This window comes from Labrus mixtus, chromosome 7 (assembly GCF_963584025.1).
Source record: "Labrus mixtus chromosome 7, fLabMix1.1, whole genome shotgun sequence".
Lineage (NCBI taxonomy): Eukaryota > Metazoa > Chordata > Actinopteri > Labriformes > Labridae > Labrus > Labrus mixtus.
The window spans coordinates 9,619,025-9,636,797 of record NC_083618.1 but is presented as its reverse complement, the minus strand read 5'-3'; the positions used below and the strand labels follow the sequence as shown (position 1 = coordinate 9,636,797).

General features: G+C 41.1%; 2 protein-coding genes across 3 annotated transcripts in view; one reads left to right on the top strand and one right to left on the bottom strand.

Moving 5' to 3' along the window:
* Positions 1–11,235, top strand: part of LOC132977808 (low-density lipoprotein receptor-related protein 1-like) — a 93,680-nt gene extending 82,445 nt beyond the window's left edge. The window contains exons 66-90 of one of the 2 annotated variants that reach the window (XM_061042660.1): positions 464–586; positions 827–952; positions 1,043–1,159; positions 1,815–1,921; positions 2,010–2,142; positions 2,252–2,374; positions 2,471–2,593; positions 2,767–2,907; positions 2,995–3,132; positions 3,247–3,366; positions 4,027–4,292; positions 4,421–4,602; positions 4,739–4,845; positions 4,936–5,055; positions 5,834–6,010; positions 6,117–6,257; positions 6,349–6,522; positions 6,749–6,910; positions 7,086–7,269; positions 7,442–7,549; positions 7,954–8,027; positions 8,128–8,221; positions 8,345–8,383; positions 9,141–9,285; positions 9,385–11,235. In XM_061042660.1, the coding sequence (XP_060898643.1) occupies positions 464–586; positions 827–952; positions 1,043–1,159; positions 1,815–1,921; positions 2,010–2,142; positions 2,252–2,374; positions 2,471–2,593; positions 2,767–2,907; positions 2,995–3,132; positions 3,247–3,366; positions 4,027–4,292; positions 4,421–4,602; positions 4,739–4,845; positions 4,936–5,055; positions 5,834–6,010; positions 6,117–6,257; positions 6,349–6,522; positions 6,749–6,910; positions 7,086–7,269; positions 7,442–7,549; positions 7,954–8,027; positions 8,128–8,221; positions 8,345–8,383; positions 9,141–9,285; positions 9,385–9,525 (3,365 nt within the window). In that variant the 3' untranslated portion in view covers positions 9,526–11,235. The remainder of the gene's footprint in view (positions 1–463; positions 587–826; positions 953–1,042; positions 1,160–1,814; positions 1,922–2,009; positions 2,143–2,251; positions 2,375–2,470; positions 2,594–2,766; positions 2,908–2,994; positions 3,133–3,246; positions 3,367–4,026; positions 4,293–4,420; positions 4,603–4,738; positions 4,846–4,935; positions 5,056–5,833; positions 6,011–6,116; positions 6,258–6,348; positions 6,523–6,748; positions 6,911–7,085; positions 7,270–7,441; positions 7,550–7,953; positions 8,028–8,127; positions 8,222–8,344; positions 8,384–9,140; positions 9,286–9,384) is intronic. The other variant, XM_061042661.1, reaches the window with a different exon arrangement.
* Positions 11,236–11,297: 62 nt separating this feature from the next.
* On the bottom strand, positions 11,298–14,458 carry LOC132977810 (E3 ubiquitin-protein ligase DTX3L-like). The gene is made up of 6 exons (XM_061042663.1): positions 14,382–14,458; positions 14,029–14,069; positions 12,762–12,942; positions 12,137–12,600; positions 11,812–12,029; positions 11,298–11,709 (listed from the first exon to the last, which is right to left on the bottom strand). Exons 2-6 carry the CDS (start codon positions 14,053–14,055, stop codon positions 11,640–11,642), a joined length of 960 nt encoding a protein of 319 aa, XP_060898646.1. The 5' UTR covers positions 14,056–14,069; positions 14,382–14,458; the 3' UTR covers positions 11,298–11,639.
* Between the last annotated feature and the right edge of the window lie 3,315 nt (positions 14,459–17,773).

Here is a 17,773-nt window from a genome sequence, read left to right as displayed (position 1 = left end):
TTTGTGCCAACAGGATTAACCCTGTGGCTTACAGTGACTTCTTAGCCTATCCCCTATCACCTCCCTTAAGCAAAAGTTTCCACTCGTGCTAAATCTTAAAATACACTGAGCAGATAGGAAAAAGATGAACCCTGTCATTCTCCCCAGAGGATGTCTGTCCATTCTGACCTTTCCTTTAGGGACATCCTCCAGCCAAATGATGTTGCATAATATAATTGCCATGACATTTGCTAAGCACATTCATCCTGCACAGAGGGGAATATTAAATCATCTGTTTTCCCACACCATCCTAAAGTCAAAATTTACATTTTAGCACCTTCGACCACAAGGCTATAAGAAGAGCAAAATCAGCACCAGTTATTATCTCATAAAGACTGTAGCCTTCAGGGCCTTTTTCCATTGTATTCACTTTAATTTTGGATTTTTCAATATTAAGTTGAGTGTCTGTCTGTCTTTTGTGTAGCTGAAGTGACATGTGCCCCAAACCAGTTCCAGTGTGCTATCACCAAGCGCTGTATCCCACGGGTGTGGGTGTGTGACAGGGACAACGACTGTGTGGATGGATCTGATGAGCCTGCCAACTGCAGTAAGACACAGCCTCTGTGTTACTGTAGGAAACACCTCTGCTTTAGAAACACGTCTCTCTCCTTTACAGCATGAAAATAGTTCTCTTATATGACCTCACTGTGTGTATTGATGGGAGGCTCGATAAAAAAATACATTTAGAGGAAAAGTACACTGGTGTTTATGCAGACAGACAGAAACAGAGTTAATAAGTCTGTTTTCCTCTATCCAGTGTCAACATTTCTTTTCCTTTCTATCGCAGCTCAAATGACATGTGGAGTCGACGAGTTCCGCTGTAAGGACTCGGGCCGCTGCATACCAGCACGCTGGAAGTGTGACGGAGAAGACGACTGCGGAGACGCGTCAGATGAACCCAAAGAGGAGTGTGGTAAGGCGTGAATGGATTGTGAAGGAAAAATGAAAGGAAGTTGGAAAACGGAGCCAAGCTGGTGCTTTACTATTCTGATTTGATCCCCAGATGAGCGCACTTGTGAGCCGTACCAGTTCCGCTGTAAGAATAACCGCTGCGTACCTGGCCGCTGGCAGTGTGACTACGACAATGACTGTGGGGACAACTCTGATGAAGACAAGTGTGGTAAGATCTCTCAGTTTTTTCTCATATTAATCAACCAATGTCTGCATGAAAACAATTTTTGAAAAAATCTATGTGCAGAATGTTCACATGCAAAGCAGTGCGGTAAGCACTGTATCACATTTCACTGTGTGTTTGTCGGGTTAAACTTTGATTTCTTTTTTGCGTTAATTGGTTCTGCCCATCTGCACATCTCACATCATCTCATGTCTATTTTGCATTTCACACTGGCCTGTTGATGTGAGCCAGAGGTAGGTGTTTTCACAGTTTCAGCTCCACCATCCACAACCTCCGCTTACCCAGTCCTTCCTGTTCCCCCGGCTTGTCTTTTGTTCTGTGTTCCTTTTCTCTAAACTATAATCCCACTAGCTCCTTTAGCTCCTTTAGCTCCTTTAGCTCCTCCGCTAATTAAAGCCCAGACTGTTGTACCATCCCCACCTCTGTGCCCCATGAGTCAATCCTGTGATATGAATTATCAGCCTTGTTTTTTTCATGTGTATCTGGTTTCAGCAGAGCACTGATTGTTCTTTTAGCTGTCAGCTCTTTTCCCACCTTTCTCTTCTCTTTTCCTTTCCCTTCCACCTGTCCTCGCTCCCTGCCTATACTCTCTGTCTGTTCTAAAGAATCCTCTTCTAAGTAGTTTTCTCTCCGTCCTCAGTGCCTCGTCAGTGCTCAGAGAGCGAGTTTTCCTGCACAAATGGCCGTTGCATTGCAGGCCGCTGGAAGTGTGATGGGGACCACGATTGTGCCGATGGGTCAGATGAGGTATTCCTCAACCATTCATGAACAATCTGCTTTTAAGAATGTGACTGGTTGCAGGCAATAACAGAATAATGATGTGTCTTTGGTCCAGAATGGCTGTGATGTAAAGTGTGACAGCGATCAGTTCCAGTGCAAAAACGGCCACTGCATCCCCATCCGCTGGAGGTGTGATGCTGATGCTGACTGTGTGGATGGCAGTGATGAGGAGAAATGTGACAGTGGTGGTAAGAAACACATGTGAAGCCAAACAGGTGTAGAAGAGGATGAATGTAGCATCTGATTACAATGTATCAGTCGCTCTCTATTATAGCTTCTCTTGCTGTTGTGTTTCAGTGGGTAGACACTGCCCCCTGGATGAGTTCCAGTGCAACAACACTCTTTGTAAACCACTCGGCTGGAAGTGTGACGGTGAGGACGACTGTGGAGACAACTCAGATGAGAATCCAGAGGAGTGTGGTGAGAATTTGTGATTTTTACATGTCCTTAAGTCTTCTTTTGCACCTTGTTTGAATGAAGTCGTCTCTAAATGTTTCTCTGCTTCTGTCCTTTCAGCCAAATTCCAGTGCCCGCCAACAAGACAGTTCCGCTGTCATAATGATCGTGTGTGTCTGCCATTATCAAAACGCTGCGATGGGGTCAACAACTGTGGAGATAGCAGCGATGAAGTCAACTGCTGTGAGTTTGTTTGCACATGTTTGACATTTAAAAAAGAGAGTTGAGAAAAGTCATATTTATAGTTACAGAATATATTTTTTATTTGAACTGCAAAGGGATATAACTCCTAATATAAGCTTGTGTTGACTTGATAAACCGGGTCCTAACCTCTCTGACTCCCTTTTCTCCTTCAGTACTGCCTCCTTCCACACCGATATGTCAAAAGGACGAGTTCCAGTGCTCCAATGGCCGTTGCATCAGCTCCGTGCTTCGCTGTAACTACTTCAACGACTGTGAGGACTACGGTTCTGATGAAATCAACTGCAATAAGAAAGGTGTGTTCTCCCACACGATGATTGTCTTCATAATAGTTGACGCACACGATGACGAGGGTGACAGCCTGTTTATCTTTTCGCTTGCAGACACGGTGCTGAATGACTGCCGCAGTAACAGGACAGTGTGTGGAGATGGGGATGAAGCTCACTGTGTGGTGAACGGCACCGACTCTTTCTGCTCCTGCAAACCGGGCTTCCAGTCCAATGGGCGTAACAGATGTGAAGGTGCAGTCTTCATCCAGTTTTCACATGCTTTTGATTGCGATTGTTAATATCTGCTTTTGAGGACTGGAAATGATGAGATAATGTGAATCATGTGGCCTTCGGGGTGTTTTACAGATAAGAACGAGTGTAAGCAGTTTGGAATCTGTTCCCACATCTGTAACAACACCAAAGGTTCCCACAAGTGCAGCTGCCACAAGTACTTCATCAGAATCAATGACACCTGCAAGGCTGATGGTGGGTACTTCTACCACATGTAACCCATGATTCAAACACGTTTCTCTATGTATTTACCTGAGGCGGGAAGTCACAAAGAACTTATACGTTAGCACTGTATTTAAGCGTAGTTTTCAAGTATCTGTGCCTTAACTTTCATTTTCTTAAAATGTTTCACTATATTCCCTTTCTTTTACTGCAATAACTCTCCTTCTACTCCTTACACTATACAAACAGGATGTGTATTTGAGCTTTAAAGCATTTTTTATTTTGATTGTTTGGCTCATTGCACATTTACTGGCCAACATCAACACTGACATCACGACTGATTTAACCAAACAAAACAGGAAATGAGGGAAGGAGAGATGTTGTAAGACATGTGCTAAAGGGAGTGAAACCTGCGGCCAATGTGTTGAGGACTGTAGCCTTTGTACCTCCTATTTAAGCCAAAATGGATGAAACAATGGCTGATAGAAAGAAAGATTTGTTGCTCTTCTCCACCAGTGCATATCATGCAAAACAGATGTAACATGATGGAACCTAAATAAAAGACTCATCCAGACAAAGCAGGCAAATGGGGGAATTTCAACCAAATGGCCTGTAGAAAATATTAAGGGGATCTCAGACAAAGACATTTTTTTCCAGCTATAATTTTCTCTTTTCCCTGCTTTACATCCCCAGCTCCCAGGCAAGTGCTCTATATCGCTGACGACAATGAGATACGTAGCCTCGACCCTTCTATGCCAAATTGGCGCTATGAGCAGATCTTCCAGGGCGACGCCAACGTGCGCATTGATGCCATGGACCTGCACGTCAAGACCAATCGTATTTACTGGACAAACTGGCACACAGGGCGTATTTCTTCTTATGATTTGCCTTCGTCCTCCTTGTCACCAAATAGCAACCGAAACCGCCGCCAAAGTGACTCCAGGGTTAACAACGTGGAGGTGAGTGTGTAAACACTGAATGCAATGTTGCTTATGTATGTATATGATGTAAATAATTCAAGATAGGGAGAGGTTATGTTTCTAAATGTGGAGGGTCTAAGTTCTCGTTCTCTTTTTCTGTTTTTTAGATCCCTGACCTGAAGATGCCCCGGGGCATTGCTGTGGACTGGGTGGCGGGGAACTTGTACTGGACTGACTCTGGTCGAGATGTCATCGAGGTGGCCCAGCTCAACGGGGGACGCCACCGTAAAACTCTCATCTCAGGCATGATCGATGAGCCTTACGCCATTGTAGTCGACCCCCCGAGAGGGTAAGTGGTTCTACAGAGACTGAAAGCTGATAACAGCAGCAAATGTAGTTACTTACAGAAAACAAAAAGAATGTGAGTGTTGATAAAATGGTTATAAGAGCAGTGATTCATGAAGGGTTCACTTGTGCCTCTTAAGAAAAATGTACTGGGCAGACTGGGGGAACCACCCAAAGATTGAAACAGCTGCTATGGACGGAACCATGAGAGAGACGCTGGTAGAGGAAAACATTCAGTGGCCGACTGGTAAAACATGCACATACTGTACACAAAACATACTAAATGTAATTTTATAATCGTTCAAACCTTTTCTCATGCTGCTCTCTCTTTATAAAGGTCTAGCAGTGGACTACTTTAACGAGCGTCTGTACTGGGCCGATGCTAAACTCTCCCTGATCTGCAGTGTGAGGCTGAATGGAAGCGATGCCGCTGTGGCTGTAAACAGCATTAAAAACAGTTGAGTGGCACACTTTCATTGGTGACATTTGTGGTGCAATCAAAGGGTCCTCAAACACTTTTTAAGATGTACCTCCTTTAAAATATTTTTCCGCCAGACCCTCCTAATCAGTGGCCAAAACATTTCTACCTAAAACAAATAACACAAAGCCTGCTGAGGGGTTTAAAAGAGCACCAAGACATAATCTTCCTAAGATTTCCTTGTATCTTGTATTGTGTTTTCATTTCTTTCTTTATGCGCGCTATTCAAATTTCACACAAGAAACAACATTTCCTTTATTTTCATATTTGATTTAATATCAAAACTGGCTTCATTCAAATGAAGGCCACATAAGAAATTGGAACACACTTGAAAGTGAGTCAACTGGTTGCCATAGTTGAATATTGAGTCAGTTCGAAGTCATTCAAAGTAAGAAAATGGATTGTAAAACTTGGTTGATGAGCTTACATTTGCATTTTGTATAGTCATTTGTAAGCCTGTCACCTCTGCCTACCAGGTAGGTCTAAGAAGAGGGCATTAACAGCATGCTACTTAGAAAACACAAAAAGAATGTAGAGCACAAGAACAGCATTGAGAAAAAGGTTACCACCTGGTCCAGGAAGTTCACCAAAATCGATACAATCTGGAAGCTCCCACACAGGAGCTTTAAGATTTTAAAAGAGTTTTCCAAGACTGATTTCATGGACTGAGCTGCAATGAAACGAAGGCAGACATAGCAGAAGAAATGTGAGGATACATGTGAAGCTCCTTTAACGTGTCCTCTCTGTTTCTACTCAGAGCTCCATCACCCGTTCAGCATCGATGTGTTTGAGGACTTCATCTACGGTGTCACCTACACCAACAACTATGTTTTCAGGGTGAATAAGTTTGGTAAAGGCCCTATTGAGAACCTGACAACTGGAATGAACCACGCCACAGATATAGTTTTGTACCACCGCTATAAGCAACCTGAGAGTGAGTAGAAAACATTCAGCAGCAGGAATTCTCACTTAACAGAGACCTCTTAACAGCAAGAAGTTGTTTTTTCCTTATTTTTAATCTCACTTCCTGTCTTTTTCAGTGACTAATCCATGCGACAGGAAGAAATGTGAATGGCTGTGTCTTCTGAGCCCCAGTGGTCCCGTCTGCATCTGTCCCAATGGACGCACGCTGGACAACGGAACATGTGTGGAGCTGCCCCCTCCCACTCTATCTCCTATCTGTGAGTTGACACACATTTCCACTTACTGTACAGACACACCCAGTTACTAGTATCTAAACCCTCTAAGACTAAAACACTTCGTTATCCACAGCACCCCCCAGTGGTCCCTGCTTGGTTCAGTGTATGAACGGGGGCAGCTGTTTCCTGAACGCTCATAAGCAGCCGAAGTGTCGCTGCCAGCCGAACTACGGAGGGGATCGGTGTGAGATTGATCAATGCAGGGACTACTGCAAGAATGGAGGCACATGTACACCCTCCCCTACAGGTAAGACGAGGACATTGCAACCTTTTTTTCATCTTGTGCTAGTAATGTGTTAAATGGTACTGTAGTGAAATTGGAAGTTAAAATAACGCGATGTCGGCTAAAATATGGCTTTGCAGGCCACCAAAATGTTTTGTTTTTTTGCCTAGTGGTAGTATATTGTTTCTTTGTCATCCTCTCTGTTGAGTCTTCCATCTATTTAACCTCTACATTTTCTGTTCATCAACAGGCTCTCCTACCTGCCGATGCCTGATAGGATTTACAGGACCAAACTGTAACCTACACACCTGTAAGGATTACTGCAAAAATGGAGGCAACTGCACAGTCAGTGCGGGAAACCAGCCAACCTGCCGATGCCCCGCTGACTTCCAGGGCGACCAGTGTCAATACAGTCAGTGTTCCAACTGTCTTGCTAATATTGTTTTTTTTAAACATTGTCGAAAAACGTCCCCAACCCCTTTCAAAGAAAACAATGCAGTTAGATATGCGATACAACTATTTTTTAATGTAGCTGGTACAGTAAGCATTTCCCGTGTATATACGTGTATGTGTGTTTGTGTGTGCAGGGAGCTGTGAAGGCTACTGCCTGAACAAAGGTACCTGTCTGCAGAGGGAAAACGGCTCCAAACTGTGCCGCTGTCTGCCTCAGTACACTGGCGGCATGTGCGAGGTTGACAAGTGTCACTACTGTCGAGACGGAGAATGTATCCCCAGCAACAGTTTTACATCTACAGGAGACTTCACCTGCCGGTAAGAACACACACGCACGCGCGCGCACACGCACACGCACACGCACACGCACACGCACACGCACACGCACACGCACACGCACACACACACACACACAAACAATCAAACTAATCTAAAGCATGCTATTTTTTTTTCATGGAAACTCACATTTTATTTTCTTTCTCCAATAAAGCTGCTCCAATGGTAGAATCCAACCCAGCTGTTACACATGTGATACAAATGAGTATTGTGCAAATGGTCAGTGCTCCATCAACCCACTGACCCGGCTGCCAGAGTGCAGGTGAGGAGAAATGTTTCCAACCGTGACTGTTTAGGGTTGGTTGTTGTTGTTTTTTTCACACACACACAAAAACAACAACACACAGAAAGATATTAAAGCATGTGTTTGTGCGGTGGATCCTGTAAATCACCTAAAAAAACCTAAATATCAGTGTTCAAAAGACTACAGATAGAAAACATACTGAAGGAAGTAAGAGATGAGCAAAAGAAAGATTAGTTTTTTCATTTGAAAGACATAAAAAAAGCGGCATTAGAACTTAAAACAGTTAGTATAATCAGAAACACTCGTCCAAAAGAAAATAATGCTTATTCAGGGAGTTTTTAGCTGCTGTTAAAATCAATATGGATACGGTAGGTGAAGAAGAAAAGTGGTAAAGTCTCTCTTCTGTGTGTTTGTGTGTTTAGATGTTCTCCTGGCTGGGCGGGGCATCGCTGTGAGTCGGTGGCCAGCATTGATGTTGAGCCTGGTACAGGTGGACGTAAGTTGACTTTGATATTACTGCATCAAAAACAGAAGTTCCTTCATTTGAAATCATCGAGGATGACTGATTCAATTATTTTATGTATGTGTGCTTATAGGAACGGCCTCCATAGTGATCCCAGTGCTGCTGCTGTTGCTGCTGGTTCTGCTGGCTGCAGGAGCTCTGTTCTGGTACAGAAGAAGAATCAGAGGGTGAGTTACAGCAACACATCTAAAAACAAGCAACGATGAAGACCTCTTTTTCTTCCTTGCTTTCCTCCCTCTCGTCTACTCTTTTCCTCTCCTCCCTGTAATGGCATGTCTTCTGCTCCTCAGGTCTAGCCGGCCCGGCAAAACCGGCTCCAGGCGCTTGCGGTAACTTTTGCCAGGGTTCCACGCTTTCTTTCCACAATCTCATTCAATTCTGCATCTTGATACTCTCTCTCTCTCTCTCTCTCTCTCTCTCTCTCTCTCTCTCTCTCTCTCTCTCTCTCTCTCTCTCTCTCTCTCTCTCTGTTTCTATCTTACCCATAAGTCTTGGTTGCTGTACAGTGTTTGGTCCTGTGGTGAATGTTGCACCATTCTCTTTGATGATCATGGGAGCTGTAGTTCTGTTTGACAGCCCGCATCAGAGCAGCTGCAGTGTGGATCTATTGAATATATGCATTGAATAGATCTGTTTTTGCACTTACCAGTTGTGTAGATAGACGCCTTAGTGTTGACCATAAAGTTGTTCCATATTGTACTTCCTGTTTTGTGCTTTGGTTTGTATTGTGGCAGTGTGGCAGAAATGGTAACAGCCATCTTCCAAGCTCAGATTGGAAAATGCAATGTGAAAAATCCAGCATTTTAGATCATCTGTTGTATCTATGTGTTGTTGTTATCTTAAATGCGTTACATTGACATTGTGGTATTCAGGCTCACTGTTTGTGGATATTTTGTGTGCTACATGACTGCTGGTACTGTGTCCTGTGCTGTGGCTTAGTTCCCTCAGCCTGGATGATGATGAGAGTCATGTGATGCCTCGCCCCTCCCTACATAATGTGGCTGTGTCCCTGCTTGCTCCATGTAGGATCATTTAACCTCGATTAGGACACAAAGGTGTGACAGTGTGCTTTATATTTTCTTGCAGGGCTAAAGGCTTCCAGCACCAAAGGATGACAAACGGGGCCATGAATGTCGAGATTGGTAACCCTGCCTACAAGATCTACGAGGGTGAGCCTGATGACGACGCAGGGGAGCTCCTAGACGTAGACTTCACACTTGACCCTGACAAGGTAAGGGAAAGACACCAGGTATTCATTTTAAATACACAATCATTAAAGCCTTTGCACATTAAAGTAATATCAAATATATGTTTCTTTTTGACCCTCCAGCCCACAAACTTCACAAACCCAGTATATGCCACTCTGTACATGGGGGCTCAGAACAGTCGCAACTCTCTTGCCAGCACAGACGAGAAGAAGGAGTTGTTATCCCGTGGAGACGAGGAGCCCCTTGTGGACCCGCTGGCATAGACTGTTTATAGGCCTGAATCATGATATTCCAAACACACCCCTCTTCTTGCCTTTAACAAAAAAAGAAAGAAAAAAACGAAAGAAAAAAAAATCTTTAAAAAGTGTGAGAGAAAATTGATAAAAAGTGTGAACACTGTATAAATGTACAAAAATGAAGGACTACTTTTGTATGTGATTGCAGTATTATATTTTGTTCTTTTGAGATTCCTCTGGTCAAAAATGAATAACATTTTCTATGAGAGATTTTTAATTTACACTTTGTCCCTTACCCTTTACCTAAATAGCCACTACCTCTGTGCAAAATGAAATGGAAACAAGAAAAATCCGAAGAAAAGATGCTATCATTGGAGCAATTTTAATTTTTTATTTTTGTATGAATTGTATAGAAAAGAAAAAAACATTGTTCCATTTCACCAGTGCCAACTGTTTGTTGTTTGTGTTGACTTTGAGCGGGAAAGGTAAAACTCAAAGTTTTCTAAATTGGTACATATGTTGTCTTGCTGGGTTTCTTTAGCGAGATTGTGCGAGACAGAGTTGTGATAGCACCATTTGTGTATAGCACATGTACAATGTTGATACCAGATGGCAACTACAGTATTTTCCACATTTTTTCTTGGAGAACAATTTTCATGAAATGATTGTGTTGTCTTCCTTGCACAGGATACAAACTTTACGGTATAGTGTATACTGTAGGCTTTATACCTTAAGATGTCAAACAGGTATGTTTGTTTTTATGACATTGTGTGATCGTTTGGAGCTCGTGTTGCTGGATGAGTGGTGTTTTGATTTGAGATGATGGAGATTGAGGAGGTTGGTTAATGTGTTAAACATTCCAGGCAGAGTGGTTGGTGGAGATCACAGACGTGTAGAGATGGTAAGGGTGGATGACTTCATAGGTGGCTGATAATCGGAGGTCTGCAGCAGATACAGAACTCTAATGGATCCTCTCTAGTCTGCAGTTTGTTGTCTTTTAAAGGGGTCTTCCTCTGAAAGAAAGAGGCTGCAATTACAGTAAAACTGAAGGAAAAAAGGTGACCCAGAAGGTTCTTTTTTTTCTTCTGTCCAGTTCCTTTGTAAAAACCAGATAGCATCTGCATTTGTGTCTACATTTATCTTTTACCTTTACAGGAGTGATGTCTGTATGTTCACAGTTTTGTATAGACTCAGTCTTAAGTGCATTATGTCCATTCATGTGTTCTCTGGCATTTCTCTACTCTTTCTTATCTCTCTTTCGCCCTGCTGCTGCTAATGCTACCATTCTGGTCGCTCTGGCACGTCCTCACGCTCAGCCTCTGTCCCAAAATGCTGCTTCTGTCAGAAATGTGTCAGCCATATCTTAATGCATGTGAAAAGTAACACCAATCTCTTAATGTAACAACAATAACAAGTTTTTATTTTGCTTACTTGCCAGCGAGTGTTATTTTATGCTGTTATGTTTGTCTTTAATGGAGAGATAAGTACAATCATTTTACCTAAAGGACATTTTTGCAAAATCATACATGCATTTTCAAAATTGTTTTTTTTTCTTCTGATTAGTCTTGTTTTTGTTTTTTAATGAAAAATGACACATAGCTTTTATAGTACACAATGCATGGAGGCTCAGTCTTTCTTCTGGAAAGAGAATAATGTTTAATTTTTGCTGGAGTACTTTACAAACTAAGTAACAGATATTGTTATAAATAAAATTTTAAAAAATTGTACAGAAAACAATTCTGTGGGTTTTGTGTTATTTTCTCACAATATGTGCTGATGAAAAGAAGAACACAGATGGGTCTGCGTGGGTTTGTTTAATGATCATTAAAAGGCAAACATGATATCATATTACGTGTTCAATCTATATATTCAACATATATTCTTCTACCATTATAATCTCAACCAAACGTTATCAATCAACTGCAATAAATGGATATACTTCATGAAGAAAAGTACATTTAAAATGAAAGATTCAACATTTTGCTTCAACACAAACTCTTAAAGCTGTAAATGCGGCCCGCTGCACCTTAAATCATCTCCTACTTTTTAAGAACATTTTGAAGATTAGAAACAGTTCACTTATAGAATTGTAATATCTTCATTCATTTTAGCTTTTCTTCGTTTAATCAGACTTTTCCCCGTCACACGATACCTTTAACTTTCAGCTCGTCTCGGACTCTGCTCAGGTAACCAGGATCAGGATACCCAAAACTGTGGAAAAAGAACACTAAGGTTAATTTAACATTTTGGTAAACTTGACATTATTAACAGAATAAAGATAGAATAGAGAGAATGAAGATTTCACTAGCTTACTATTGTGGTCCTCCTGAGGTTGAAGTTTTGTGGTGAATATCGTTCCAAGTCACCTGGTTCTCCTTCCCGGTTGTCCTTGACATCCCGACAGTGAAAATGAGCTTCTGATCAAAAGCTTTCTGCAACAGGCGCAGCACTTCATTGCCCTCTTTATTGTCCGGCAGATATGCTTCTCTGGAGATGCCCTCATAGCGCTTTCCAGGATTCGGATGCTTTTCCTGCAAAATGAGAGTTAAATACCCGAAAACTGACATCTGTGCAAGAAAATAACTGAACAGTTTAAAATGTACACTACACTTCCAAATAAGCCAAATCAGGCATTTACCGTCTGTATTCCACCTGGAATCCAATAGTTGATGATTATACAGCCACACTGTGAGTATCCAGGGAGGGGCGTGGGACCTGATCTCCATGTCATTTTTCCATCCGGCTGGTCTCCCTCCATCTTACCAAAGACATCTTTGCACAAAGGGCAGCAGGGTCCAAAAATTTTCTTTGATTGTTCCAGGCATGCCTCACAAAACTCATGTTTGCACTTCAGCTGTTTCTTCTTTCTGAATGTGTCCATGCATATCGAACAGTTTTCTTCTTTGGTGTCTCCTGCTGTGGCTCCCTCTCCTTTAGGTTCCTTGGTGTTGTGTGTGTTGTATCCTGATTTTCTGTTTAATTCAGGTCCACTGGATGCCTCTTCCAGCCCTGGTGGTGTCAGTATAATATACATAACTTTCACTGGTTTGCCATCTTTGACATTCAGTGTTTGTCCACAAAGTTTCTGAAGGTCACTCAGGGCTAAAAAAGAAAAACAAAGAATTTGCCAAATGTTAAAAAGAAAAGATAATTTTTAAAGCAGGTATAATAGTATATGCTTCTTAAAATGAATGTTGTTAAGAGTGAACACAGTGTTGTTTAAATAGATGTAGCTTTAGCTTTAATAATTATTCATACAGCACCTGGACTTGGTTTAATCTTAATCACAGCTCTCCCATCTTCTAAGACTTTGGAAACTGAGTAGTTTCCATTCATTTTGTTTTTATTGACCCATGTCTGAAGAGCCAGCTCTAGTTTTCTATCACTCCTCAGTGGCTGACGTCCCTCTGACCACTGGACAGATAGAGTGACTTGAGCTTCATCCTGTAGTTTAACAGAGGAAGCATACAAGTTACAGTTAATGACAATGTATTATAAGAAAGCTAGCACATACAGACTCCATGACATTGAGTTAAACTATCTTTTTTAAATGCATTTTAGTTTTGTCAAGATAGAAAATTGTATATAGGTTTTTAGCCAGCTGGAAAATGACCAAAATGGCAACACCCATACGCGCGCGCACACACACCCAAACACGCACGCACGCGCGTGGCTTGAAAGTTCATGAAATGTTGATGTCCTCTTCCATGCCTCGCTCCATGTTTCTTTAATAAATATTTCATCCCCACTCAAGGTGTAGTGGTGAAAAATATCAGATATAGAAGAGACGAATGCACAAACCAGGCCAATTTAATTATCAGAGCCTCCACATAGAATAATAAGTATTATTTTTTGTTTTACTATGTTTCAAAAACAATATCATTTGTAAGACTTTGATGGAGCAGAAGGTGAGATATGAAGTGTGGGGATGACTATTATCAAAATAGTCATTTAGACAAATCAAGGTTATGAAACAGATAAAACAAACATCAGGTTACACATTCTTGGTGCTGCAGTAGTGATGCTAGTTTCTTGTTGTTCTGTTGTTGTTGGGGTTTGTGTGTGTGTGTGTGTGTGTGTGTGTGTGTGTGTGTGTGTGTGTGTGTGTGAGTGTATGTGTATGTGTTGGGGGGCTTTTATGCCTTTATTAGGACTTTATAGGACAGGATATATGGGGAGTGAGAGTGAGGTTTGACATGCACCAAACAGCATCAGAACCTGGAGTCATGTAAATGGACTACATCGCCTGTGTATGGAGCCACTGCTGTACCAACTGAGCTAAACTGGCGCCCTTCTGCTAGCTAGTTTAAAGTCTATTTGGCTTTAACAATTTAAAAGACAAAGCCGCTTGATGGACATATTTGAATTATCTACCATTGACTGTGTTCCTCTGCTAACCTTTACACAGATATGAAGCCTGTGAACTCCACTGTACCAACCATGAGATAAGACATTCAAATCAATAAAAACACTTAACCTAATGATACCTAGGAACTGTAATCTTTCATACTGTTTCAAAGTTCAACTCACGTCCATTTGTTCCTCTGTTTCTGACATTTTGAGTCCTTTTCCTGGAATACACATAACATATGTGACAACGATGGTAGCAATGTTTGTAGCAGCCACATCAAAGAATAACAGTTGTTTGGTTTAATTCTATAAAGACTATTCTCTGAAACTTTCGGATTTCCACACAAAAAAATATACGTCACAGCTCGACTGTACTTTCTGTTACGAAAGGCGAATGCCAACTTTTAAAGGCTAACTTTGCCTTTCATTTTCTTGTATCACGCAATTTAAACAAAGGAATGCGCCACAAATGTGTTGTCAACTTATTGAAAATACATAAGATGGTTTAACTTGAATTGTCGTATTTGTCTTACCTTCACCAGGCTTCACGCTTCAAACGCTGACTCTTCCTGTTAAATGAAAGCGAAAGCTGCGCGAGACATGTGACGTCACATTGAAGGCTTGCACTATTACTAATGAAAAGTGTTTGTGGTCTTAACTCTCCTGCTATGTTACGGGTCAAATTGACCCTTCTTAAAGTTTGAAAATCCAGGAAAAAAATGTGTAAGTATTTTTCCAACCCTCCCCTGCATGTTTATAACACACTGTTCGGGTCAATTTGAGCCGGCAATGAAAGTTGAGGCTAAATGTAAGGTGGCCCTGAAGTGCTAAGCACAATGACAAATCATAAAACAGACCAACAAACCACAAAACACAACAGCAAATAAGAAAACACACAAGAAACAAGAAAACACAACGACATATCACAAAACACAACAACAAATAGGCAAACACAACGACATATCACAAAACACAACAACAAATAGGCAAACACACAAGAAATAAGAAACGTATAGAGACTAAGTCTGAATCACTGATTGTGCCCATGTTTTGAAATAAACACGCAAAAGCAGCATTTCCTTCTGGTTAAAAAGACAGACAGTGTGTTCTTACAATCAACGACGATCCTTGTAGAACGCAGGAACCTACCTTTTACGTTAGAAGTTAACATCATTGTGTTTTCTTATTCTTACGTGTTTTGTGATTTGTCATTGTGCTTTGCACTTTAGGACCACCTTAAAGAAGAAGTGTCAAATTCACCATTTCTTTCTTTGTACACACACACACACCATATTTCACCCCAATCAAACAAACATCTATCTCCCTATTCTCCTCACCTGTAACGTGCCAGAAATTGCAGATATTATTATGACTTTGACGGGAACCTTTTATTTTCCCACGGGAAGACTCCACCCACACAAGGGGCGAAACATATAAAAGGGTCCCTGCAAGGGAGTCCCACGAACCTTACACTCTGCAGCTACATACAGCATACAGCAGCCTATACTCACTGTCAGAGCTCAGATGAGTAAATTATGTGTGAGACATTCATGTCGAAAATTGGTGAAATACAGTGGACCTTGTGACGTCCACAAATATATGTCAGGCAACACTGTCTGCAGAATACATAATAAAGACAGTGCCAGGGCCCACCAGGATGGCAGTGACTCGTGTCACAGACAACACGTCAGCTTTTGAGCTCCTCATTCCCAATTCAATACAGAAAATCATACTAGAAATGACTCATCTTGAAGGGAGGCGTGTTTTGGGGCTGAAGAGGAAGGAGCTGGATGACAAGCATTATTTAGGGCTCCTCATCCTGGCTGGGGTCTATAAGTCTATTAGTATTTGCTGTGTAGACACACAAACACCTTGTTTATATTAATTAGATAAATAGATAGATATATTGCTCATTGCTTGTGATTTGATCATGTCACACACATACATACACAACTTGTTCATACAAGTCATATAAGTCATATCTTGTTTATTTTTTCATTTCTTGTTCTAAACATTTTTAACATTGCATAGATAAGGTTTACCTTCACTTCTAATCCTTATGACTCGCTTGCTTTTAAGTAAACGGTTCAATTTGACCCTGAACAGGAAAATGTGTCTCATTTCTTTTTATCACCCCATGAAAAAAAAAGTTTGAAACAAATGTTTTTTTTTAAAGGAATAAATATTACGTAAAACTTATGTATTTTATATTAAGGATTTTCCAATATACATACAATATAGTTTGAACATGTATTTTTGTATGAAAAACGAGTGAAATATCCTTATAGAAGGAACAACAACTTTGCACTAAATATTCATTGCATAGTTAGTAATGGTGTTAGTAATGAGCTTGAAACAACTTTTTGATGAGTAAACATGCACCAGGTCAAATTGACCCAGTAACATTATTGCTGAACCTGACAAACGAACATAACAGGAGGGTTGAAAGAATTAAAACTACATCTCCTTTTATACCTAAACTAAGCAACATTGGTTAATTTACAGCTATGATTATTTTACAAATATGATCAACAACAATAATTTTGATTCAAGAAAATGAAGCTACAAGCAGTATAAAAACCTTAAATTACACAGAGCCTTTATCAACAGCAACATTGAAGAGATTTTTTTCACATTAATGCATCAATCACTATTATCCACTAATATAGTACACTTCTATATGATGAGTGATATGGTTATTAGTACTTTTACTTAAGGTAAACATCTGAGTTGTGTAGCCTGTGTGTGTGAATCACACCCTGGCTTGTGACATGAACCAGCCAAAAGGGTGACAACGACCCCCCTTTCACAGAGGATCAAAGGGATGTCACTTTTAAAAACACTTCGACTAAACAACCCGAAAAACCAGAACACCTCTAAAGCCATTCTCACATATGCACGGAAAATATCTAGATCATTTTGGGAGGACTGCTCCCGAGAATCTTCTGACCTGGTCGTTCACATATGCTCCTCACAGCTGGAGACCATCCCTGTCAGAGGGGAGAGGGGGGAGGGGGGCAGGGGGGTTAACTTAGGTAAGACGTGACGTAAAAAAAACGACACAGAAGTAGCGGGCGGAGCAACAGTCAGAGTCCGGTACACAACACTATAATAACAATATTTGCCTTTATCAATGCAATTTGTAGTCCAACGGAATGACAATATCAACAAATGAGCGGAGAACAACATCATACTGGTGAACAGAAAACGTAAAGCAGCTGTTAAATAACGTGAACGGAGATCGTAGTGGTCGTGTGCAGACAGTCTATGCACCGTGCAGCAGTCACAGTATAAACGTCACCACAATCTCCTCGAGGTCAATTCTCCGGAGAATATCCTGCCGCGTTCTCACATCAGCCCACTTGGACTTGCTTGGTTTTTTTTCCCAAGTTATTTTCATCATTTTTGGAACGCAATTTTCATAACTTAAGCTAATTTGAACTGGCCATCAAGCTTGCCTCGAGTTGAAATTTTGCAAGAGTTTTTTCCTGAGCCACTCGCTGATGATAAGGACATGACCCAGCGATGGGCTGAAATAGCCGTGCATGAACACCTCCAAAGCTGTAGACTTTACTCCAACCCGGCCCTGAAAGAAAGATCTGCCAGTACCTTAAGCTAGACTACATTAACCCTGTAGCCTATTGGCTTCTCTGCACCTGCTCCCTATAAAATCTAGAACATCATTTTATGATCCTTTCTTATCACTTTCAAAGCTCTAAATGGTCAGGCACTATCTTATCTTAAAGAGCTAAAAGTGTCATATTATCCTTCGAGAACATTACACTCACAAAATGTAGGCCTGGTACAGTCTCTAAATGTACTATGGGAGGTAGAGCCTTCAGCTAACAGGCCCCGCCCCTCTGCTTTTTGTAACATAATAATAATAACTTTATTTGTATAGCACCTTTAAAAGCAAATGTTTACA

What these genes read in the sequence shown, in the direction of transcription:
- LOC132977810 (XM_061042663.1), bottom strand. Translation starts at nt 14,055, where the DNA reads ATGTCAGAAACAGAGGAACAAATGGAC. An exon ending in TAAGATTAAACCAAGTCCAG is followed by an intron (nt 12,601 to 12,761) that starts GTGCTGTATGAA and finishes TTTCTTTTTTAG; the next exon opens with CCCTGAGTGACCTTCAGAAA. An exon ending in TTCCAGGTGGAATACAGACG is followed by an intron (nt 12,030 to 12,136) that starts GTAAATGCCTGA and finishes CTCATTTTGCAG; the next exon opens with GAAAAGCATCCGAATCCTGG.